The 26,442-nt window shown below is 40.5% G+C and overlaps 1 protein-coding gene across 5 annotated transcripts in view; it reads right to left on the bottom strand.

Moving 5' to 3' along the window:
• ERICH3 (glutamate rich 3) overlaps nt 1-26,442 on the bottom strand; it is a 77,138-nt gene that overhangs the window by 12,294 nt on the left and 38,402 nt on the right. For 4 of the 5 annotated variants that reach the window (XM_087719460.1, XM_087719464.1, XM_087719462.1 and 1 more), the window contains 4 exons: nt 22,852-23,120; nt 19,788-20,111; nt 5,481-5,897; nt 1,228-1,362 (listed from right to left, as the gene is read on the bottom strand). In XM_087719460.1, the coding sequence (XP_087575586.1) occupies nt 1,228-1,362; nt 5,481-5,897; nt 19,788-20,111; nt 22,852-23,120 (1,145 nt within the window). The remainder of the gene's footprint in view (nt 1-1,227; nt 1,363-5,480; nt 5,898-19,787; nt 20,112-22,851; nt 23,121-26,442) is intronic. The other variant, XM_087719461.1, reaches the window with a different exon arrangement.

The raw sequence follows: 26,442 nt of genomic DNA, 5'->3' as shown, positions 1-26,442 counted from the left end.
CCAACTGAAGGTCATGCATAATGCTAAGCCATAAAGCACAGTTTAGAAACCAAAATTGCTGGGTTCCCACAACAGGCAATCTGAACTGCATAAAGTATATTGAAAATATGATTGCACCACCCGATGTGCATAAAATACTTCCTCTCTAGCAACAGCGTGAAAATTTGTCAAGTATTTACATTTTTCTCCTACTATGCTTATGACTGGATTTTGCATGGCTGAGATTTCAATTCACTATCAGGGAGAATAAACAGCTGTTAAAGTCTGACTTGGACTCAATTCTTACCCATTTTTAAAACACTCTAGAATAGGAGTGTGTCATTATTTGTAGAGTCCCAGAGAGTTACTTTTGAGGATTCCTCAGAGGTTTCAATAATTTAAGATGATTTCATCTTATTCCCCCCCCCCGCCCCATAATATAGAGCTACAGAAGGTCTAAAATGCAATCTGTTTACTTTGTGTTCATGTGATGGCAAAAATGCCCACTTAATATGCTATGTACAATTGTCGGATAGTCTAGGAGATGAACAAGCAAGCAATGTCAGGTGGGCAGGGTCCTTTTTTAAAAAGTTGACTTCCAGGAGACACAGGGAATATATTTGGTGATACAATCTTATCACCATTAATGACAAGATCAACTATTTGTGTTTATAAGCAACAACTGGGAAGGTCAGATTGACTACATTCATTTGAACTTTAACTGACCCAGGAAAAAAGGCTGTAACTATGCAGCCAAATATCAGATATTATGCCAGCAAAGATAGTCTAGGCCGGTTTTTCTCAACCTTAGCCACTTTAAGATGTGTGGACTTCATGTTGGCTGGAGAATTCTGGGAGTTGAAGTCCATACATCTTAAAATGGCCAATTTTAAGAAACACTGATCTGGGTTATTCTAGAAAACTCTGCTTTCTAAGGCTGGGGAATGCCCAATGCAATCTACAGTTGTTGTTCCTGACCTAAGTTATATCTGTGTTCCCTGCCTGTATAAGAGTTTTTTTGCCCATAGGGAGATGTGTGTAATGAAGGGGTTGAAGGTGAAGCAGCTTCAAAGATCACTATTTCCCGAGGAAGACAGTAGTGATTGAGAAACTTTTTCCCCCTATGGAAGAGAGAAAAAGAAGAAAAATATGAAAATATAAAATATAAGGTGTAAAACATCAAATAGACACAGCATTGAACTAGAAAGAAATATTGAAGACAGATTCCATGCAACAATAAAAATTTACCTTCAAATTTACCTTCAGCGGCTGCTAAATGTTCTTCCTCATCCTCTGTACTGTATTCACTAGGTTCAGGTTCAGAACTCAAAAGCTGATCTTTTTCAATAGCCTCAGCTATTTTCTCTCTGACCAATTTGCGATCTTCAAAAAAATAGTACCGCAATCATAAAAAGAGAGCAAAAGAGAAAGCAAAATAAAATAAAATAAAATAAAATAAAACCAATAAAACCATCCTTGAACATAAAATGAGCTTACAATTACTCTACAACTAGCTAAGGATGGCAATTAAGATCCAGGAAAATTATGTACACATATAAGCAAAAGTCATTCGTTCTTTAGGCAATGAAAATTTCATGCAATGCTATTTCTCCCATGCAAAAATTACACAAAGCACTCACCACTTTCAAATACCACCAAGCTGTAAGGTCACCTTTGTTCAGAAATGGTTTTAATTTGTGCACAAATTAAAAACAGAGAGGTATCCTGAAGGCAGGATACAAATAACAGCAAGAACTGGAACAGGAACAATACAATTGAAAAGCTATTATTCCATCACAGATAAACTAAGGGCATCTTTGAATACTAAGCTTCCTGACACAATTCCAATAGTTTTGTTAATTCCTTAAGGAAGTAAAGTAGCTTGTACATTTTGTCTCATTTTGATGAGCAGGAACAGCTGAATGCAAATCCTGACATGCTCAACATGTGCAGATATGCAGTTTGCGGTTCTACAATATTATTCCTTTAAGCTGTCCATGACAGCTTAAAGGAATACTAATAATTTCACTGTAATTTTACTGTGTTAATAATTAGATTATTTATATTTCACTTGTTTATAACAAAATCTCTATTATTAATCTCTTATTCCTATTAGCTCAGAAACTATGATTTTCTAAACAACAGCACTTTTTTTTCTTCTGTCCAAAATGACATTAAAGAAGAAAGAAATTGCTCTGTAAGAGTAAAAAAAAATGATCTTCAGCATTTATGTTTTGTCTATTTAAAAAGGAAAATATTGAAGGTTCTCCTTAAATATGGACACCCTATTCATGCATGAGCCTTGGTGGTGTAGTGGTTAGAGTGCAGTATTGTAGGCTAATTCTGCTGACTGACAGCAGTTCGATCCTGACTAAGGTTGACTATCCTTTTGAGATTGGTAAAACAAGGATGCAGATTGTTGGGGGCAATATGCTGACTCTGTAAACCATTTAGAGAGGGTGGTAAAGCGCTATGAAGTGGTATTTAAGTCTGGGTGCAATTCCTATTTTTAGCATCGTCACGTCACCTATATGTTCAATGAAGTAAATCCTGTTTGGTGCATGGAGATTCCTTTATTTTATCTCTACAATGTAAGCAAGGTAGAGAAGACATTATAATGTGCACTATAAAGCTACAATGATCCTAAACAATCTGCCATTGATCCAACTGTGAAGGATACAACTAGCATCAAGGAGTTTCAATAATTAGAAGACCCTCATAGCATTTGCACATACATAAATTTCTGTAGGTTGATTTCTAAGCTTTCTTCCTTTTTTCCCCTACCAGCAGTATTAAAATCTCATCTGAAAAGTTTTGCCCACCATGGACCTAATCAACTGGTCTGAGATTTTTGTTATCATGGCTATCGTACACATATATTTGAAGATGAAAAGTAACTATCAACTATTGATCAATGATCCCAAACCTAAAGCTAACCTAGTGTTTCTCAACTTGGAAAATTGAATGTGTAGACTTCAAATACCTAAATTTCCCAACCAGCTTGCTAACTGGATGATCTCTGGGAGCAGAAATCCACATATATTCAAATTACCAATGTTGGAAGATATTACTCTAACCCGTTAAACCTAACCTAACCCATGGTTTAAAAAAAAACAGCAAAACAGCCAAAATAAGTAGATGTAATCAACTTGAGCCTGAAACTCAAGGGGAAGCTAAAAGTTTTTAGCCAGCAAAAAAATTGGGAGAAGAGTGGATGCCTCTCACACTGAATTTGGGCAACCTGCTAAGAAATAAGATTCATTCAATTGACAGGCCTTTGAGAAGTACTACCTGTAATACATAATGCATCATTTTCACATATATGTTTCTTTTATATGTCACTTCTGGGCTACTCTTATAAACTTTTTTTCTCTGACTATTGGCAAATGTTGCAATCTGAGGCCTACTTTAAAATAGCAGAGTCATTCTGTGTATAGAGGATTGTTCTGTGAATAAAGGGACATGACCAAAACCAATCACAGCATTTGAGCTTCAGGCCATTCTTAGAATCTTATCTCTTACCACAATCTAATAGGTTAATTAAACATTATATAGTCTTAAACATTTGCCAAGGTTGAAATCATCCATTAGAATGTTCACGTGTCACATTCCCTTTCAGAAAATGTTAACCAACGATTTTTTCTTTGTTTGCCAGGACATTCATCAAGGCATACCATATCATTTACTACTACTCTGTAAAACTTCTTTTAAAGAGGTGTTGGTAGTTGACATTTTTACTACCTTCAGTCACAGTGGCAAAATCTGAAGAGATTGCTAAATGCTGTACTCACTGAAAACTGTGCCCACCATCGCACATTTAATGATCACGGTATGAGCAAAATAGAAATGTCGATATTCTTTTATGCTAAAATCTGGGGCAGGCCATTGATTCAACCTACATGATTTCTGCACACTTGCATTTAATATTAGAATATGTACTTCTATATATATTTTTCTTAAGTGGTTAATTTCATTCCTCAGTTGTACTTAAATATTCATCTCATCTAACAGTGTAATTGCAAAGTCACTCATATTGAAAACCTAGCATATGGATGAAGAAAAGTATCTCAAGCAACTAAACACCTATAAATAATTCAGGATAATTATCCAGAACTGTATTTTTTTTCAATATTCCTCCATGTTTTATACATAAAAATTGCAAGGCAATGAAAAGCAATCCAGCACCAAGATGCTAGCAAACAATTACCATTTTTATAATTTTCTTCCCCTGCCAAACTAGTAAATCCAGTAACACAAAGTAATATGAAACAATCTATCAAAATCTATTAAATCAAGCAAGAACATAATGTATTGCCATCCAAGGAACATATTCCAAACCACAAATCAAAAATATTAGCATGACTTATGGCTTTCTTTCATGCCTGCATTACCACTGATAGCATGCTAATTAGTATGAATTGATTCACCCTTACAATATTTCCATCATGAGCTAAATTAAAACAAAATAGAATATTTTTGCCTTTCTTTCCAAAGGGATCTGAGACAGGAATCAGGAATGATCATGTATATAATATGTATTTTATGATTCACAAAAAATAGAACATGGGTTATAATTCTGGATATTGTAGCCTAATATATTTAGTGGGCAACAGGTTGGAAAGGTTGTATTGAGCAATGGTAGCCTAGATCAGTGTTTTTCAACCACTGTGCCGTGGCACACTAGTGTGCCGTGACATAGTGTAAGGTGTGCCGTGGGAAAAACACCCGCCTATAGTCAATATAGGCACAGAGTTAATTTTTTTTAACATTTTCTAATGGTGGCGTGCCTCGTGATTTTTTTCATGAAAAAAGTGTGCCTTTGCACAAAAAAGGTTGAAAAACACTGGCCTAGATGGTCAAATAATCTAATAGAGAATAAAGAAGGATAACCTAAATATGGCAATCCATATTCTCCATGGTCATGAAAAATCTGAAAAAATATCTTGTATTTGGGGCTCCCAATTCATTGTTCCAAATGATAAAAAAAACACAAAAATTTGTTTTAGATATTATGTTTCTGAGTCTTTACAAAAGATATACAACTACTTTGATTTTGTTCTTTTTTGTGCGAATTCTACAACTGCGATTTCAATGATGGTCATTATCAATGCCAGGCATATTCACTGATCTAAGATTCATTTCCTCTCTTTGTCCCTGGCTAACTAGAAATTAAATTAATTGAGTCAAACATTTGTCCCATACACAACAGTGACGGAGACAAGAGAAAGACTCACAAAAGCCATATATGCAACAGTCCTCAATTCCAGCACTTGGAAGAAGCAATTTCAAGACAAAACTCTACCAGTTATCTGGCACATATATCAAAGCAAAATCTTGCCCCATTCAAGGACAGAAATAGATTTAGGAAGATTCAAGCAGAGTTTTTATTCATATGCAATATCAAAACATGGCGCCAGAAAATCAGCATTCATTTAAGAATCAATAAAGCAACACACTTGTATTCAGCAAACCTATTACAGATCTCTTCAAACTGTACTCACCACCTTCCTTATCTTCAGAAATCTTCCTGCTCGGATATCCTTCTAGAGCACTGCTTTTCAAATGCACTAACTTATCCTTCTCTTCCTCCTCCCCCATGTCTACCAGCCCTATCATCTTGGGCTTGTCATGGCCCGGACTCATGTCCTGAAGGGTCATCTCCACTTTTTCTTCATAGAAGATATCTGGCACAATCTTGGTGCTCAAGCTTTCTGTTTCTGTTTCCCCCAAGTTTTCCTCTTCTTCCACATCAGTTCCCTGACTTCCTCCCCGTTGAGATTTGGTGGTTTCCGTTTCACATTCTGAATGAATGTCTGTAATGTCTTCCTCCTCCTCATGCTTCCTGCCTTCAAACTCGGATTCGGTTCCGCTGCTGTATAAGGTGCTGCTGCCGGAGACTGAAAGCAATTGTTTTCTACCTACAAAGAATAAAGACAATTACAATTTAGCAGCGTCCTGCACCCGATCCTTGAGATCATTATTTGTGAGGTCAAATAGAGAAACTTACTAGAATTAAGCATGAAAAAAGTGCCTTTTTCCACAGAAATGCAAAATATTGTTTAAGCCTTTCTAAAGCAGCCTGTCAGGTTCCATAGTTCTCTATAGGGATGCTGCCATTCTGGTGGGAGGCCGGGAGGGGGGGGATTCTGTGCATAGAGTTTCATTTGCTTTCTTTTGCTGTATCTCATGGGAAATAGGGAGGAAGAGAGGAATCTGCCTCAGATCATCTTAGGAAGGGAAAAATAATGTGCTTTAAGCCATCTCCTTTATCTCACCACCAAAGAAAGTGAAACCAAAGCACCTGGGAGTTGACTGTTATCACTTTCTCTGCCCGAGGTTCTCAAAACATCTTTGCACCTTGGGACAGGCTCAATGTTGAAATGGACATTGGGAGGGGCTTTGCTTGCAACGATTTAACCTAACGCTTTGAGTAGGAAACTACAGATCCTGCCTACATTTCCTTTGCTATCACGTCTTTCAATAAAAGTTCATTTTGAAATGATAGTTGTTTCAAGAGTTCTGCTTTCTTGAGAAGACTGGAGATACAGGACCTTACACAGCGCTTAAGTGATCTCCAAACGTATAGGATTATAATACCCAGAATTGTCAAACATCATGCTAGAAGGTGTTGCCTCGACCCATTTGTGAAAATATATCCTTGAGTGAGATGTACCATATTTTTCGGAGTATAAGACACACCTTTTTCCCTCAAAAAAAGGCTGAAAATCTGGGTGCATCTTGCACACTGAATACAGCACTTTTTGCCTCCCGAAACTCTGCCCTTCACCAAAATGGCCGTGCATAGCCTCTAGGAAGCTTTCAGAGGGCTCTCAGGGACTGGGAGGGCAGAAATGAGCAGGAAAAAAGGCAGTTTTTTGCTCAATTTTGCTCCCCCCCCCCAGGAGCACTCTATAAGCTTCCTAAAGGCCATCCATGCCTTTTGCAAAAAACAGGCCCGTTTTCACAAAAATGGGCCATTTTTGCTCGTTTTTGGCCCACTCCACCCCCCCCTCCAAAGCACTCTACAAGCCTCCAAAGGGTATTCATTCCCTTTTTTTGAAAAAGAAACAGGCCCATTTTCACGAAAAACGGGCCGTTTTGGGGAGGTTTGCAGAGTGCAAAAACATTTTTTTTTAAATTTGCTTCTTCAAAACCTTGGTACATCTTATGCTCCAGTGCGTCTTATACTCCTAAAAATACAATAGGTATAAAGGGGATCTAAATTTCAATCTCAAGCACCTGTTAATATTATCTACATGCTACAAGCATTGTTACAACCAACTGATTACATTTGTCAATTTAAGTCAGCTTATCTAAGACTGTCTGTATAGTCATATAGTATATTATGAACTGTTTACATAAAAGACATTCTTTACAAGTTGTCCTTTATTTACTACTGTTCATTTAAATGATGGCTTAAAGTTACAATAGATTCAGAAAAAGTTATTTACAACCTGTCCTCAAAGTTACCACCACTGCACTATCCCCACTATCCTATGATCACAATTTGGGTGCTTGGCAACCAGCTGACATTTACGAACAGCTGCCATACCTTATGGTAACATGATCGTGATTTTCTGACTTTCTTAGCTGGTTTCCAAAAAGCAACATTAATTGGAGAGCAGGATTTTCTTACAATGTTGTGATTCACTTATCAATTTTTGTAAAATGGTTGTAAGACAGGTCCCAATCATGTGATGACTCACTTCAAAAAGGATCGTAGAATTAATCTGGAAAATCTGTACCACCACCTCCTCCTCCTCATTATTATTATTATTATTACTATTATTATTATACAATTGTATCACAGCGGCCAGTTGTTTCGCCGGATTTGGCATTGGTTACTAGTCGGGCCCCACCCAGGGGCCTAGGACGTCATAACGTATTTTCGTAATATGCGTGCAGATCCAAGCAGTGCGGCTTTTTGCATTTGACTGATGGTGATTTTGTCAATTTTTAACTGTTTTAAATGTAATTCCAGTGCTTTTGGAATAGCACCCAGTGTGCCAATTACCACTGGAATTATCACTGCTGGTTTGTGCCATAGTCGTTGAATTTTGATTTTTAAGTCCTGGTATTTTGCGATTTTTTCATATTCCTTCTCGGCAACCCTGCTATCACTTGGTATTGCGATGTCTAAGATTGTGACCTTATTTTTCTCAACCAGTGTGATGTCTGGTGTATTATGCACCAGTATTTTGTCCGTTTGTATACGGAAATCCCACAACATCTTGACCATCTGATTTTCGGTGACTTTTTCAGGCTGATGTTCCCACCAGTTTGTTGCTGTTTTAATATTATAATTTTTGCACAAATTCCAATGGATCATTTGTGCTACTGAATTGTGCCACAATTTATAATCAGTCTGTGCGATTTTTTTACAGCAGCTGAGTATGTGATCAACAGTTTCATCAGCTTCTTTGAAAAGTCTGCATTTGGCATCATCAGAGGATTTTTCGATTTTGGCCTTAATGGCATTTGTGCGGATAGCTTGTTCTTGTGCAGCCAGGATTAATGACTCTGTTTCTTTTTTTAATGTACCTGTTGTTAACCATAACCAAGTTTGTTCACCTTCCACTTTATCTTTTATTTTTTCCAGAAATTGGCCATGCAGTGCTTTGTTCTGCCAACTCACCATTCTTGATTTTATCACATCTTTTCTGTATTCTTGTTTCGTCTGTTGGGCCTTCAGTAGATTTTTGTTCTTTACTTCGATTAATAGATGTTCTTGACTTTCTTTTAAATAATCAGCCAGTGCATGTTTTTCTTCTTCAACTGTTTGCTTCACTTGCAATAATCCTCTGCCACCTGATTTTCTGGGCAGGTATAGTCTATCAGTATCACCACGTGGATGTAAACTGTATCCAACACATGGATGTAAATTATTATTATTATTATTATTATTGTTGTTGTTGTACAATTGTATCACAGCGGCCAGTTGTTTTGCCGGATTTGGCATTGGTTACTAGTCGGGCCCCACCCAGGGGCCTAGGACGTCGTAACGTATTTTCGTAATATGCGTGCAGATCCAAGCAGTGCGGCTTTTTGCATTTGACTGATGGTGATTTTGTCAATTTTTAACTGTTTTAAATGTAATTCCAGTGCTTTTGGAATAGCACCCAGTGTGCCAATTACCACTGGAATTACCACTGCTGGTTTGTGCCATAGTCGTTGAATTTCGATTTTTAAGTCCTGGTATCTTGCGATTTTTTCATGTTCCTTCTCGGCGACCCTGCTATCACCTGGTATTGCAATGTCTATGATTGTGACCTTATTTTTCTCAACCAGTGTGATGTCTGGTGTATTATGTGCCAGTATTTTGTCGGTTTGTATACGGAAATCCCACAAGATCTTGACCATCTGATTTTCGGTGACTTTTTCAGGCTGATGTTCCCACCAGTTTGTTGCTGTTTTAATATTATTTTTGCACAAATTCCAATGGACCATTTGTGCTACTGAATTGTGCCGCAATTTATAATCAGTCTGCGCGATTTTTTTACAGCAGCTGAGTATGTGATCAACAGTTTCATCAGCTTCTTTGCAAAGTCTGCATTTGGCATCATCAGAGGATTTTTCGATTTTGGCCTTAATGGCATTTGTGCGGATAGCTTGTTCTTGCGCAGCCAGGATTAGTGACTCTTTTTTTATATATTATTATTATTATTATTATTATTATTATTATTATTATTATTATTATTATCCATGTATTATTGACAAGCAGTATCCCTTTATTAAAAGATGCCTATAATAGAATTGGTCAAGGAAAGTCATGAGAAATTTATCCTAAAAACATTACTTTTAAGGTGATAACATATTTCATTCTTGTGCCTTCCATTTAATACAATTCTGACTTCTGGAGTCTTGCCTACTGTTAAAAGATAATTAATTGTAATTTCGGAAAATATTTTAAATTGTTATTTCCATTTGTACTGTTCTAAATAGTCTGCAAGGTTTTGAGACTTTTGTAAAACAAACAAGTTTGTTTGAGCTAAAATGAATGGTTTTAGTTATATTTTGCCTTACACTAATGTAATGCAATACATTTTACAGCCACTGTTATAAAAATGATTGCATCACCATTGAGAGAACCATTATAATCTTAATTTTCCAGATGGGAAAGCAAAGCTAAAGAATATATAACTAGTACAGTCAGTACACACAGCCAGTCAAGAACTTGATGGGAGCTCAAATTTAAGTAATCTGTGGTCCAGATCTGAATAATCTGTTGTCAGGCATCTCTCAGTTAATAAAGCAAGAAAGTGTGTCTCACAAAATCAAAGCTCAGATAAATGGATTTATTGCAGCAAATCCATAAAGCTATGAGGAACAATTCCAGAGACTTCTGTGCATCAAATGCCAACTCTATTTCAAATAATCAATATTCAAATGTCTTGTGCCTCTGTCTCCTGCCTGCTCTCCATAAAAAGCTATAAAATAATCTCTTTTCAGCAGATGAATTTCTAGCTTTTTTTATTTGGGCAATTGACTGATATTAAGTTGTTTATTTCTGACCATTTGCAAAATAACATTCATATCTGTAGTCCAGCTCTAATAAATGGTGTAGGTTTTAACAGGAAATAGGGAGGCTAAATGCCCTGTTTTTTTGTCAACCCCTATTTAAAATCTACCATAAACTTGCACACTCACATGGTGAGGTAGTACAGGGAAGGGAAACATTCTGGCCAATGGTCCTAATCTGGACCATCTTGAACATGAGCAGTCATATCTCCTTCCTCAAGGACACATCCAATTTGCAACGCTGCTGATTGGCCTTCCTTGTTTTCCCTTTTGTCCTGCTTGTTGAATACTGGCTTGCGGGCGGAGCCGGTTCAATCTCTTCCCTGATTGGCCGAGACACTCGACGCCCCATTGGCTCATTGCTCAAACCCGGGGGTATAAATGTTTGGCGCGAACCACGCCAGGTTAATCATAGTTTACTCTGCTAGAATAAAGGTTGCTGTTTTACTACCTTCTTGTCGCGTCCTCCTCCTTCCGCTCCAAGATGCAAAACTGGCGACGAAGGTGGGATGAGATTCCCGTGACCACAGAGAAGAATAAACCAGCTTGCCTCCGCGTTTGAACCATACTTTTCAGGTCAGGAACGCCGGCAGCGAACAAAATCTTCTCTGTTTTTTTTCTTTCCTTTTCCCTGGCTTTTGCATCAGAATGGCAACAGCGCTTCCTCCTTTCGCGCCGTTTGGGTCTGCGGGAGAATCCTGGGACGGCTTCATGGAGCGTTTTGAATGCTATTTAATCGCGTCAAAGAACAGGGCACAGACTGACGAGGAGAAGTGCAGCTTTTTCCTGTCTTGCTGCGAGCCTTCTATGTTTGCTTCTGCGAGAGCCCTGGCCGCTCCGAGGCCAGCTTACAAACTTGGGTGGGACGAGCTAATGTCCAGGTTGAGGGACCATTACGCCCCCTCACCTTCTTTGATTGCTCGTCGGTTTACTTTTCGCCGCCGAGTGCAGAAGCCCAGCGAATCTATCAGTCAGTTCCTCGAGGCATTGCGCACAGTGGCCGCCCAATGCGATTTTGCAGACCTAGAGGAGAATCTTGTGGAGCAGTTTGTATGCGGGGTCCGCGACGTACAATTGCGCAGCCGTATGTTCCGGAACCACAAAATTACTTTGGCGCAAGCTGTGGAGACTGCGCGAGCAGCAGAACTTTCCGAACAATCCACGGCCGACATGGAACGCCTCCAGCTGAAACCTTTCACGCAAACCGCTGCGGGGCCTTCCAATCAGACGAACCTCGTTGACGACCTCTCCCCCATGGAAGACGAGGAGGAGGAAACCGTCGGACAGACGAGGACGCAGCCGAAGCAGAGGCCACACCAGCAACCACCGACGTCCGTTCAGCCAGCTTCAAACATGCCTTGCCGTGGATGCGGCGGCCGCCATAGCCGCGTATCTTGCCCGTTTCGTTCCGCTGTCTGCCGCCGTTGCCGAGGAGAAGGACACCTCGCCAAGGTTTGCCGGGCTCTCTTGCCAGCCCCATCGTTCATGCAGCCCAGCAACCAGCGTCAGACATTGCAACGCCGCCAACAACCACGTCCAGCGAGGCGAGCTGAGGACTGCTATTCAACCCACCAGCTCCCTAGTGCTGAGTGCGTAGTCTATCAGGCTTCCCACGTCCCTGCCGGCGGTCGCAAAATTAGCACCGTCGTTCGTCTTGAAGGTCAGCCTTGCCGAATGGAGGTGGACTCCGGGTCTTCCCGTTCCCTTTTATCTTGGGCTTTGTTTTCCCGCCTTTGCCCTAGGGTTCCTCAGAGTAAATTGCGCCCTGCCGGGGTCTCCCTCTTAGATTACCAGGGAAATGGGATTCCCACGGCAGGAATATTCCACATCCGGGTGGAATACGGAGATTTTAAGGGGAAACTTCCAGTTTTAATTGTTAAGGATAACCTGCCCGCTCTTCTGGGGTTAGATTGGTTCCCCGTTTTGGGCCTCACTATAGAAGGGGTGCATAGGGTAGTTCCCCGTGCCGTAGATAGCGTTTTGGATGAGTTCGCAGATGTGTTCGATGGGAAATTAGGTTGTTATAAGGGCACCCCCATTTCCCTTTGCCTCAATCCCCAGGTCGCGCCTATTAGGCTGAAGGCACGTAGGGTTCCTTTTGCATTGAGAGCAAAGGTAGATGCTGAATTGGATAAGCTTATAGAGCAGGGGGTAATAGAGCCCGTAGATCATGCCCTTTGGGAAACCCCTATAGTCCTCCCGGTCAAACCCGACGGATCGGTGAGGATATGTGCCGACTATAAGTCGACCATCAACTTGGCCCTGCAGGCAAATCCATATCCTGTTCCTGTAGTGCAACATCTACTTCACTCTTTGGGGCAAGGCCGCATTTTCGCCAAGCTGGATATGGCACAGGCCTATCAGCAGCTTCCCGTAGACGATGATGCGGCTACAGCCCAGACCATTGTTACCCATCGCGGGGCTTTCCGTTGCCGCCGCCTCCAATTTGGCGTTTCGGTTGCCCCAGGGATATTTCAGAGCCTCATGGAGCGGTTGCTCCATGGGATCCCAGGCGTCGTTCCTTATTTTGACGACGTCCTGGTTGCAGCCCCTAGCCACCTGGAACTCCTAAAAACACTGCGGGAGGTTCTTACACGTTTTAGGGAGGCTGGATTGAAGCTAAAGCGCAGCAAGTGCGAAATTGCTGTTCCCCAAGTAGAGTTTTTGGGATTCCTTATTGATGCACAGGGCATCCACCCCACTCCCTCGAAAGTTGCGGCCATAAAAAACGCTCCTGCACCCACCTCGAGGGCGGAATTGCAGGCGTTCCTGGGGCTTTTAAACTTTTATGCCCCTTTTATTCCCCACAAGGCGTCGTTAGCTGAACCGTTACATCGATTGCTTGACCGGTCAGCGGCCTGGAAATGGGGTAGCCGTGAAGCGCAGGCGTTCGCGGCTATAAAGGACATTTTAACCTCGTCAGCAGTCCTAATTCAATATAGCGACAGGATGCCCCTAGTTTTAACGTGTGACGCCTCTCCCTATGGCATAGGGGCGGTCCTGAGCCATGTCCTCCCGAACGGCTCAGAGGCTCCTATAGCCTTCTACTCCCGGACGCTCTCGTCAACGGAGCGAAATTATAGCCAAATTGACAAAGAAGCTCTAGCTGCAGTGTCCGGTATTAAGCGTTTTCATGACTACCTTTACGGTAGGAATTTCACCCTTGTTACGGATCACAAGCCGCTTTTAGGCCTATTGGCGGGCGATAAGCCAACCCCCCCCATTTTGTCTCCCCGCATGACACGTTGGACTGAGTTTTTAGCGGCGTATTCATATGCGCTGGTATACCGTCCGGGTAAGCAGCTAGGGCACGCAGACGCCCTGAGTCGTTGCCCTTTGCCACAGACGGACACAGCCCTCGTGCCCTCTCTCTCCATTTTGTCTATTGCTGAATCCGATCTCCCCGTTTCAGCCGCGGATGTTGCAGCTTGCACAAAGGCTGACCCCATTTTGTCCCAAGTAGCTTCATGGGTGTTGAGGGGGTGGCCCGAAAAAAAGGTAGCGGAAGAATTTCGACCGTTTAAGGCACGACAAGCCGAACTTGCCCTTCACGGGGGTTGCCTTGTTTGGGGGGATAGGGTAGTGATCCCCAAAGTTCTACGGGCACGAATCCTGCCCGCGCTCCATAAAAATCACCCAGGTATAGCGCGAATGAAAGCTTTAGCCCGTAGCTATGTGTGGTGGCCCTTGTTAGACTCGGAAATCGCAGATTATGTAGGTCGATGTAGAATATGCCAAAATTCTAGGCCGAATCCCCCCACAGCCGCCCCTCGTGAGTGGGAAATCCCTAGAGGCCCATGGTCCCGTTTACACATTGATTTTGCCGGTCCCTTTCACGGCCGAAACTTTATGATAGTGGTTGATGCTTACTCTAAGTGGGTGGAGTTGGTAATCATGACCTCCACTACGGCAGAGAGTACCGTGAGGGCTCTTCGTAAGATGTTCGCCACACACGGGCTACCAGATGTGATAGTTTCAGACAACGGGCCCCAGTTTACCTCCACTATGTTCCAAGAATTTTTGGCAGAGCAAGGGATTAGACACGCGGCCACAGCCCCGTATCATCCAGCTAGTAACGGTAGGGCGGAGCGCGCAGTTCGCTCAGCTAAAGAAGCTTTGGGCCGCATGGACCAGGGTGACTGGCAGGAGAGAGTGGCGGCCTATCTCTTGAGCCAGCACTCTACACCCTGTCCAACAACTAATAAAAGTCCTGCGGAGCTCTTGATGGGTAGGAGATTGCGAACCCCCCTAGATAGGCTCCATCCACTTTATGCAGGGGATTTACCGAGCAACTTGGGGGCCCTTCCGTCCCATACGTTTAAGTTAGGGGATCCCGTTTGGGCTCGTTCCTTTTCAGGGGATCCACGGTGGGTTCCCGCAACAATCACAGCTTTGACTGGCCCCTGTTCCTTCAGGGCCGGTCTGGCCGACGGAACGCAATGGAGGCGCCACTTGGACCAGTTAAGGCGCCGCCTCCCTGCGGAAACAGATGGCCCGGGCCCCCCAGACATTCGCCCTCAGCGTGAGCTACCCTTGATGACCTTATCCCCAACGGACTGCCTTTCCTCGGGGAACGGGGGACAAGCCGATACGAACTTTTCGGACAGACGTGCCTCATTTGGCCATTCTTTCCCTCAAAGCCTTTATCGAGACTCTGACCATATATTCCAACCAGATTGTACGGGTCCATCGTCGGATACTCCGGCTGTTGCGGAGATACCATCTCAGACAATTGGAGCGCCATCTCTCGGGGCCGCATCACAGGATCACCGTTCCGCCACAGACTTGCCTCTGTTGGCGATTCCCCCCCCGACGACAGCTGCCGGGGAGCTACGAAGGTCGGGACGAGAGCGGCACCGTCCCACCTATCTACAGGACTATGTTTGCCCTTCGTGAGGGTACTTGACTAGGGGGGGAGGGGTGTTGAATACTGGCTTGCGGGCGGAGCCGGTTCAATCTCTTCCCTGATTGGCCGAGACACTCGACGCCCCATTGGCTCATTGCTCAAACCCGGGGGTATAAATGTTTGGCGCGAACCACGCCAGGTTAATCATAGTTTACTCTGCTAGAATAAAGGTTGCTGTTTTACTACCTTCTTGTCGCGTCCTCCTCCTTCCGCTCCAAGATGCAAAACTGCTCTTCCTCTCAAAAGGAGGTAAACATCGTATGGGCAAAACCACCAGCAGCAAATCCTGGCTCTGTTCTTGCTCCTTTTCATTCAAGCCTCCGTCTTCCCCTCGAGGGCTAAATGGGAAGCCTATGAGGCGGCAATGAGTGGCCAACCCAACCAATGTACATAACATTCTGCTACACAGTATTAGTTGCCATAGGCCATGATAGTGAACCTATGGCATGTGTGCCAGACGTGGCATGCAGAGCCCACTCTGTGGGCACACGTGATGTCATCAGCTGCTCTTTTGGTTTCCAGCGCTGGTCTTCGTGGGTGCTGGAGCACTGGAAAATGGCCTGAAAACATCCCCCAAAATGGCCCAAAACGGCCTGAAAACAGCCCAAAAACCAATCTGAAAATGACCCAAAAAACAGCCTGAAAACAGCCCAAAAGCAACCTGAAAATTGCCCCCAAAGAGCCCAAAAACAGACATATGGGCACTGGCCAACTGGACTTCGGGTTTCCGGTACTCCAGTGCATGCAAAGACCACCTAGCCAGCGTTCATGCACTTGTAGAAGCCTGAATATCAGCTGGCTGGGGCACGCATGCACACTGCCCAGCTGGTCTTCAGGTTTCCAGTGCTCTGGGGCGCGCACATGCATGTGCATGCACACACATTTCAGTTTGGGTACTTTGTGCTGAAAAGGTTTGCCTTCACTGCCATAAGGGATCACCTTCATGACTTTATGCGTTTTGATAGGGTGCATGAAGCCAAATGCCAAAAAGGATAGCAAAATAGAAGCCAAATCTGAAAGTACATATCAATTTAGTTATTTATGACAATTAGCCATTGGTGTCTTCTAACACACTACCTTCAATATCTATCTTTCTGTCTCTAACCCTCTCTCTCTCTCTCTCTCTCTCTCTCCCTCCCTCTCTCTCTCTCTCTCTCTCTCTCTCCACACACACACACACACACACACACACAGAGTGCACAATCACTCCATCCATTTGAAAAACACACAACTTGGAGCTTTATATTATCCCCTTTTTTATACAAAGCATAAATGATGCAATTGGGAACAGAAGTCAGTGATGCTCGTTTTGCCATGGCTTATGAGGAATATGCAAAATAGCATTAGATTTAAATCTCCAAGAATATAAAAAGCCACAGTATCTTTGAGCTAGCCAGCTCATTAAAAATATTACCAGAATTTTAGAGAATATAAACAGACTAATAGCAAAATTGCTGTTTGCAGCCCTCAGCAAAACACCATGAAATGTTTTCTCTAACTAATGAGTCCTTCTGATTTATTCACAGGATTATGGCCTACCAGGATCTGAAAAATGTAAGTTCAAACTCTCTGACCAGCTCTCAACAAAACAATGGGAGGAAAAAAAAGAGTAAAGATTCCTTATCTATCTGGAGAGGTTATTAAAATTTTCCACATTGGGAGAAATTTTTTGCCTTCAATTAGACCTGCAAGTCTATAGCTGTCAAGAATAAGCACAGATTTTGTGGATCATTGTTCCAGTGTATTTATATAAAAATAAGTCTACTGCTACAGTGCTTGAATTTTAATTTTTAGTCAAAAATAAATAAAAAATATATAGTCTCTCAAAAATCTTTCTGCACTACTACCTGAAAATGTAGATAGATAGATAGATAGATAGATAGATAGATAGATAGATAGATAGATAGACAGACAGACAGACAGACAGACAGACAGACAGACAGACAGACAGACAGACAGACAGACAGACACATGCACACACACGCGCACAGAAATGGAAAGAAGGAAAGGAAAGAAACTATAGTGTAATGCATCCTCTATGTCTGAACAGTCCAGCATAAGATGCAAATCAGACACTTTTAAATAAGAAATTCATTGATAATGTAAGCAAAAAATTAAATCAACAAGCACCCTGACAAAATTACTTTGTTCCATTCCAACAAAATAAATTATGCAATGTCAAATCAAGTTGCTCGGATATATCTTTTTCAGCTATAAAACAAATTCAGTCATGGCATCCAGGGACCTGAAAAAAATGGGGGTGAGCTTTTAACAACCATCTAAATGTTCTATAGTCAGTAGAACCAAAGAATAATGGAAATAGACAATTAAAGGATGGTCCTTGGCCTTCTGATTACCATCCCTGTCTGGACAATCCTCTATTACAAAGCGAGACTTCTCATCCCTTACTGTATGGTATCCATATCACATAGATAGCAGGTGCCTTACAGAAAAATGCCTACAAAAGAGAAAGTTCACGCAAATTGCTCACATTCATTTGGAAGCAAAAATTAGCTGCTAATCACTTTCCCGAACACCCAATATGATCATTGTTGAATCAGTGGTCCAAATATTTAAAAAAAAAATCTCTGAAAGATCCTTGAGGCAATGTAACTGAATACCTGTTGTGATTTGGTCACAAGCTTCAGAAGATATGCCAACGTTTTTAAAAAGGAACAAAATGTGCAATTATGCTTATTGATGATTAGCAAAGCTGCAAGATTATGATTTGCCACAGTCAATGACTATGTAAGAATTGGATTTGTCTTGATCAGAACCAAGATTTTTCTCACGCAAACCAACTTCAAACCTGGTTTGACAGACTGAGTTTGCTGTTGACCTTTATGCTTCCTATAAACACCTTGAATCTTTCGGGCAGATGCATCCGTTTCCCAGTCAGTTGCTTTACCTTTGCCTATATTTTCACACAGAAAATATGAAATTAAAAACAACATTAACATTTGGTTTGAAATCAAACAATGTTCTTTCATGTAAGGCCTGTCAAAATAGGAACAATTTTAGGGATAAGCAGTAAACATAGGAAAGTCTGGAGCAGCTTCAGTGGCAACAGTGGAATACGTGACAGCCACACCAAAAACAGCAAAATAGAAAAGAAGCAAGAAAAAATCAGCTTTGTATCAACATGGAGCCCAAAAGCTGGCTGCTTCCATAATCTTGCAAATGTGCTCTACTTTAGACCCGCTTCTACACTTTTTGTATTAATGAACGGGAAATGAGATACATGCTTCCCACTAGATTATTTATGAAAGTGGGTGGCTGCAAATACATACAGGAAATAATTATCTCCATCAGTCATGCTGACTGGAAAAGAGAGAGGTTACCCAAAAACTTATTTATGCTCCTGAAACAAATCTTGTGACATTTTAATCTCCTTGTGCCAATAATTATTGAGGGTTTGCCGCACTAAACTTTTGTTCCCTACCTAGAACCCAACTGGCCCATGAACACATATTTTTCACCTTGAGGTTGGGACATTTCACTGTGGGAACCAAGTCAGGGTGAATAGAAATAGTGGACCATAAAGTGCAAGATCACAAAGATGGGACAAGAGATCTCTAGTACAGCTGGCTGGCTGGCTGGCTGACCAACAGACAGACAGGCATGCACAGGGAGAATACTCTTACAGCAATTGACACTTTACAATGCTAAAGGGAGTTCTACTGGCTGCCCTGCAAGATAGTGGTAAAAATGTGGGAGAAGAATATGCCTCCAACTCAGAGAGGACAATGCATAGAACACATTGCTCGTACCAGCAGACTTTGCAAACGAAGTGATCAACTGTGCGCTCGCCTTTGTTTTCTTCTAATACAGAGTGCAGAGAAGAAAAAGCATGCAACATGGTTATGAGGGAAGTTTTGAAAAAGACAATGAGAAAGCAAAGCTCCTCTTATGCCTTTTCTTTTGTACAGAGTAGAATAGCGTCTATTTTATTCTACGCAAAGACAAGAGTATTTGCAGTTGAGGTATGAAGTGCAGACATAATTCATAACAGACGTAATATTTCATTCTGTAATTGTCAACTTCATTCCTGTCCCTACACTCCTCTTTGGATTAACAGATGTGGAATCAGACTGAATAATGACAACATGGGAAAGAAAGAAAGAAAGAAAGAAAGAAAGAAAGAAAGAAAGAAAGAAAGAAAGAAAGAAAGAAAGAAAGAAAGAAAGAAAGAAAGAAAGAAAGAAAGAAAGAAAGAATAAACAGTAAATAAATAAATAATTGAATAAATAAATAAATGAATAAACAAATGAATAAATAAATGCAAATCCAACTTAATCATGACCCTGAAAATGAAGAGTCCTCTGAAATATTTAAAAAAGATATTAGGATGCTATACTTTAGTTTAAAGGAAAAAAACACTAACCATGTTTTCTTTCCTCTTCCTCTGTGTAGCTTTCCGTATATCCCTCACTTTCATCGCGCTCACTATCAGAAGTCCGTGAAGATTTCTGTGATGAGATTTTCCTCTTTCTTTCACGATCAGAATGGTCTGTTTCCCCTTCGGAAGATGGCTTCCCTTTTTCACTCATTTGATCATCAGCACGTGCTTCTTTCTCAATTTTCTCAACTTTATCAATTTTCTCAACTTTATCAATTTTCTCAACTTTATCAATTTTCTCAACTTTCACAATTTTCACAACTTTCACAACTGGTTTCTCTTCATCAGCTTCAAAATCTTCCTCATATGCTGAAATAAAACGATACCTTGTGAGATAAGAAATTGACTGCACATTATTTACTGGTTCTCATTAACCCCCAAAGTTTAAGTCCATGAGCTTTTGTTCCCCTTTCTACTTAACCATAAAAAATAGCAACATCATCAAAGTTAATGATGGACTGAAGTTGTACAATGTGTTTTACTGCCAAATTTAATTGTTCACCCTGCTTTTATTTACAACTTCTGGAGGCAGGTTGTTCCACTGATTAATTGTTCCAAATGTCAAGAAATTTCTCCTTAGTTCTAAGTTGCTTCTCTCCTTGATTAGTTTCCATCCATTGCTTTTGCTTCTTGCTCTACCCTCAAGGTGCTTTGGAAAGAATTTACAAAATGCTTTATAGATGGCATCTGGTACCATCAAGGTTGGCCAAAATTTCAACAAATACCTCTCCAAATTGCTGGAAACGTGATTCGGTACGTGGCACATATTATCATTTATGGTGGACTTGTGAAGAGGCAAAAAAATTCTGGAAAAGGATCAAAAATTGGTTGGAAGAAATAACAAAGGTTAAGTTAGATTGGAAACCTGAACTCTTTCTATTAGGAATTATACCGATGAAATACAAAAAAGAAATACAATATCTAATATTACATATACTTACAGCAGCAAGGATTGCTTTCGCCCAGAAGTGGAAAAATAAATCAACCCCAAATGAAGATGAAATAATAAGAAAAATTATGGACTGTGCCGAAATGGATAAATTAACGAAAGAAATACAGGGAAAAGAAGAATCAGAATTTTATCGGACATGGGATAATTGGTATAGTTGGATGGAGCAAAGGAATAAAATGAAAAAATAGAATAACACTCAAAAATAATAATTATGAGTAAAACAAGGGGGTCAAGATTTGTGAATTCAAATCAGGATGATAGCTGGAAAATAGACTGTAGAAGCCTAAAGAAAAAAGGAAAGGATATGAAACAAAGTTGGGTGTGTGGAAATACCATCCCCAAGAAAACATGAACTGGGATCTGAAAGAGACACCTATAACAATAGAAAAAGAAAGGAAGGGAAGAAGGAAGGAAAGGAGGGGAGGAAGGAAGTAGAGAATGGAGGAACGAAGGAAAGGAAAGGAGTGGAGGGTACAAGAGAGAGGAAGAGAAGGAGAGAAAGTAGGAGTGGAAGAAGAAATGTGGAGGAGAGGTAAGGGAAGAAGAAAGAGGTAAGGGAAGGTGGGTAGAAGGGAGAGAAAAAGAAGAAGAGGAGGGAGGAAGAGAAAGAAAGAGAAGGAGAGAAGGTAGGATGGAGAAGAAAAAGGGTAGGAGTAGGGAAGAGGTAAGGGAAGGAAGAAGGGGACGGAGACGAGGAAGGAAGGAAGTAGAGAAGGAAGGGAGGGAGAAAAGAAAAGAAAGAGAAAACGAGGTGGTGTCTTAGCAGGTGCGAAGGATGGTAAACAAAGCATTTTAAACTATACCTTATAACCTTCCAAATGGAATAATAATAATATAAGAATGGCAAAGAAAAAGAATAATTATGTGAATGTATATCTATAATCTGTATGTAAGAGAATAAATGACAGTAAAAATATAAAGCATAATATAGGTAAATAATATTAGGTCATAAGTAGCTAAGTTTAAATAAATAAAGAAATATACATAAAAAATGGATAACGAATAAGGAGATTATGAATGAAAGATAGAAATGTATAGTAGGAAAACACGAACTGCAAAGAAACCAATTCGGAACTGTGGTATGATATACCTTGGAACTTATTGTTCCTATGTTGTTTTTAAGTTATGTGTTTGTTTTTGTTGATGTGCTTATGTGTTTAAAATAATAAAATAAATAAATTTAAAAATGGTGCTTTGGAGTATAGCTTGACTTCTCCTTTTTTGTGACAACCCCTACCCCTTTATTCCTTTCATTTGCCCTCACCATCCCCATGTTCTACAATGCCAGGAAACAACAAGGAACAATTTAAGGCAGGGATGTCAAACTCAAGGCCCGGGGACCAGATCCAGCCCATGGGGTACTTAGATCTGGCCCGTGGGGCCACCCTGGAAATAGCGAAGAACTGGCCCGCGGTGCCTCTACCAGTGAAAATGGAGCAGGGGGGCACACACGGCTCTCCTGAGCTTTGTTTTCACTGGCAAAGAGTTGTAGGAGGCCACCACAGCCAAAACCAGAGCTCGGGAGCCCATTTTCATTGGCAGAGCGCTCGGGCCACCACAGGCACTCCTGATACAGGTGATGTTGAACTGGCCATGCCCCTACTAGTCATGCCCCTACCCCCCTCCAAAGTCAAATACAACCTGATCCGGCCCTCAATAATATTGAGTTTGACACCCCTGATTTAAGGAAACAAATTATTATCAGTGAATATGTGACCAAAGCAGCATAGATCTAATTATGTTACTCTCTATTCTGTTTGTGAAACACAATCAAAGCAACTGGTATAAGATATTCAGTTCCTATTCACATCAGATTCTGTTTAATTTCTTTGGTTTTATTGAGTGATTGATGATAAGAATGAAATAAAAACAACAGCTGCCTTGGGAACTCTGGGAACTCAAATATGGCACACCTGGAGGACAGTAGATCCAGGATGGCTGTTTCAGATCAATTCAGCTTAAGGGTGTCCTTCATGCAACTTATACTGATAAAGAAAAATATTTGTAGCTCAGGGTTGAAATGAGGGATCCTTAGTGTTCTCTGAGAGCACCAAGGACCCCTCACTGACCAACTCACCTTCTCTTTTCACACCATACCTTCATAAATAGCAGTTTTCTGGGTATCCTCAAATTCATCTTTGTCTTTTTCTCTTTTTTTGGTCTCCAATTTCTTTTCTTCAGCACGTTCTGCAGCTCGTTTCTTTAACGCAGAAGCTGAAGGAAAGTGGGACGGTAATACTTTTTTTTCCTCTTTCGGTTTGTATGTCACTTCCTCTTTCTTCCAATCTTCCAGTTTTGCGCTTTCTTCAAGAGTCTTCTTTTTTGGAGGTGTAGGCTTTTTGTCCAGGCCCAATGTAATGATACATCTGATAAAAATTTAGTATAATATTATGAAAACATACTATTAAAAGTGTCTTATTCTATGGAGTGCTAGAAAATAAAATCAGAGAAAGTTCCTGCATTGCTATTTTAAAAAAAACAAAACAGGAATGGATATACAACAATATACAACAAAAAGTTATATGTATTTTGAATTGTACAAGCATTGCCAAAGTAACTGGAGAAATTTTAAATTGTTTTATCAGCGAATTGATCCTAGTGAAAAACTGTATTGTGAGAGAGAGTGAATTTCCATTTGTCAGTCCATCTTCAGATCAATGGATTCATAATGCATTAAGGAAAAATAGTGCAGTTTTTAGTCTTTTTAAAAAGGAATGTTGGATGAAGTTTAATGTAAGGGAAAATGGGGGTAATTGATTTTATGAAATCAATTTTGAGGGCAACAGCCACTCTTAAGTCTAAGGAAGAGTTGGAGCCAGAAGGATGTGTCTCTCATTGATCTATATACTTTAAATTGAAAGAAAGATTTAAACGACAAAAAAATTATATTGTAAAAATGTACAATATGTAAAAATAAATTTGAAATTGTACTGCGCAGTAAGGGTGAACATGTTATTGCCAAGGTTTATAAATTGTTATTGAAAATTATCCCCATTTTCCCATGATAAGCTTAATAAAATAATATATGTAAAAACTGAGGGAAATAGTGGCACAATTTTTCAGAGAAAAAGCAAATGTACTGATTTGAGGAAATCAAAGTACCACTTTAAGATCAGAATTCGCTGAGCACAAAATGAACAAAATCATTGAGAAAAACGTTTTTAGTTTTAAAAAAACTTCTGTAAAATGAAATATGTGTAAGATTTCTTCCACAGTTCCCCAATTAAATTCCAAATTAAGAATTCAAAGATTTGTTGAGAGCAAATATTCCAGATTCAACTATAAACTTGGATTGCACAGGCATAGTTTATAGAAGCAGTATTTCATTCAATTTTGTTGTAATTTCCTTAGAAATTGTAGAAATAAAGTTATTTTCCATGAGTCATTTTTTTATTTATTAGATTTACATGCCACCCATCTCACTGTTGAAGCAACTCTTGTTAGCTTACAAGTGATAAAAAGATAACATGAAACAATTAAATTAAAAAAAAGATTAAATAAAGACGAAAAACCATTAAAGAAAGAACAATCTCACAGTGGATATAGCAGAGGTAGGTTCCTACCGGTTTGGTCCGGTTTGGCCGAGTAGGAAGTAACTCAGACTGCCACGCTCCCAAACCAGTTCTCTCCGCGGCACCATAGGTGCCTTGTTTTTTGCTTCTGCGCATGCACAGCAGCTTTTTAGTACTGTGCCTGCGTGCACAGTACTGAGTGAACCAGCAGTAGCAGCAGCCTGAACCCATCCCTGAAATATAGGTACCTTTTAGAAGCCACTTTCAATGCATAATTTGTTTGCTTGCTTGCTTGCTTGTTTTTTTGTTTGCTTGACCTAGAGGTTACCCATCTCACCTGTTATAATCTCATAATAATCTTATAAAAAGATATATGTGGGAGAATGGTGAGACCACTGCTGTTTGATTATTAGCCTCTTGACTAACTAGCTGGTTGATGTTTCAACTGCAACAGTATTGCAACATTCTTTTAATTCTATATTATCTAGACTATCTTACCTTTAATTTAGAACGCCCCCCAAGAAACTACATAGGCCAACTCTGCTGGCCTTTCAAAGGATCCTGAAAACATAATTTTGCCATCAGGCATAGGCAGCAGAGAATGTGGCAAAGCTGGCCCAGGGACTGAACTGAGTGCTGTTATTGTGATTACCATGGTTATGAATTTGATGGTTTTTGATATGATAGTTTCTATAGGTTTTTGAATTGTTCTTTTTTATTTGTTCTTTTTATATTTATTGTAGTTGCTTTTAAGGAGTCATACATATGAGATGGATGGCTATATAAATTTGAATAATATATAAAGAAAGTCAACATCACCCATATGTTGAAAAATAATCTACATCAACAGAATTTTAATAGGCATTTAATATTTACAATGCAATACAATGCAATACCAGAATTGGAAGGGACCTTGGAGGTCTTCTAGTCCAACCGCTGCCTAGGCAGGGAACCCCATACCGTTCCAGACATATGGCTATCCAACATCTTCTTAAAGACTTCCAGTGTTGGGGCATTCAAAACTTCTGGAGGCAAGCTGTTCCACTGATTGATTGTTCTAACTGTCAGGAAATTTCTCCTCAGTTCTAAGTTGCTTCTCTCCTTGATTAGTTTCCACCCATTGTTTCTTGTTCTACCCTCAGGTGCCTTGGAGAATAGCTGACTCCCTCTTCTTTGTGGCAACCCCTGAGATATTGGAACACTGCTATCATGTCTCCCCTAGTCCTTCTTTTCATTAAACTAGACATACCCAGTTCCTGCAACCGTTTTTCATATGTTTTAGTCTCCAGTCCCCTAATTTCAATGGCTTTGCTCTCACAAATGGCTACAACACTGGTTCCCAACCTTTTCTTCACCAGGGAACTCTTATTAATACCTTTTGTGGCCATGGGCCATGGTGGGCATCACATATTGTAACAACTAGTTTGCCCAGAACTGAAAATGTGAGCGTGTGCACGCATGCACGCAACATCAAAAAATTGGCGATTATATAGGACATGATAGCACCAGGCCAGGTGGGTGGGCCCACACGTTGGAACTACCGGTCCAAACAGGCAGCAGCCCACCACTGCCCCAGACCCCCCAAGACTTAACTCAAGATTTGAATCATTTCTTCAAGTCTTTGTGGACCCCCCTGTGATGTCAACATGAATCCACAGAGGTCCATGGACCACAAGTTGAGAACCACTGGGCTACAATATAGTTGTATGAACCACTGGACTACAATATAGTTGTATAATAACTGGAGTTCTTCCTACTATCCCAATGCTTAGGTAAGCTAGCGAAATAAGGGCTATCTGGTTAGAAAGGTGTGATCTAAATCAATCAAATCAATCAATTAACAGAATAGCTTGCAGTTGGAATAAAAGAAGTTTGCTTATAGAGAAGATTATAGGAGTTTTTACGCAAAGCAAAATCAATGAAAATGATTAAAGTGCATAACAACGATATGTCATAAGAATACACTGTTCCCCAGAGTAATTATTCAAGGCATTTTACTATTCTCTTGCCTGATATTTTGTCAAAATAAATTGGCATATAAATACACCTATATGGCTAGACTAGAAATGCAGTGAAAAAGTATCACCATGGCTCGAATTTGCATGCTTTCCAGTCCTCAGAAAGCGCTTATCACATTAGTGATAGCATAACATTTACATTAATCATGCAAATCTGG

Source organism: Thamnophis sirtalis, unplaced genomic scaffold, assembly GCF_051295495.1.
Source record: "Thamnophis sirtalis isolate CommonGarterSnake01/CBP01778 unplaced genomic scaffold, rThaSir2_p1.2 scaffold_7, whole genome shotgun sequence".
In the NCBI taxonomy this organism is placed as follows: domain Eukaryota; kingdom Metazoa; phylum Chordata; class Lepidosauria; order Squamata; family Natricidae; genus Thamnophis; species Thamnophis sirtalis.
Note: the sequence above shows the minus strand (reverse complement) of the source record. Positions and strands in the feature narration are given on the sequence as shown.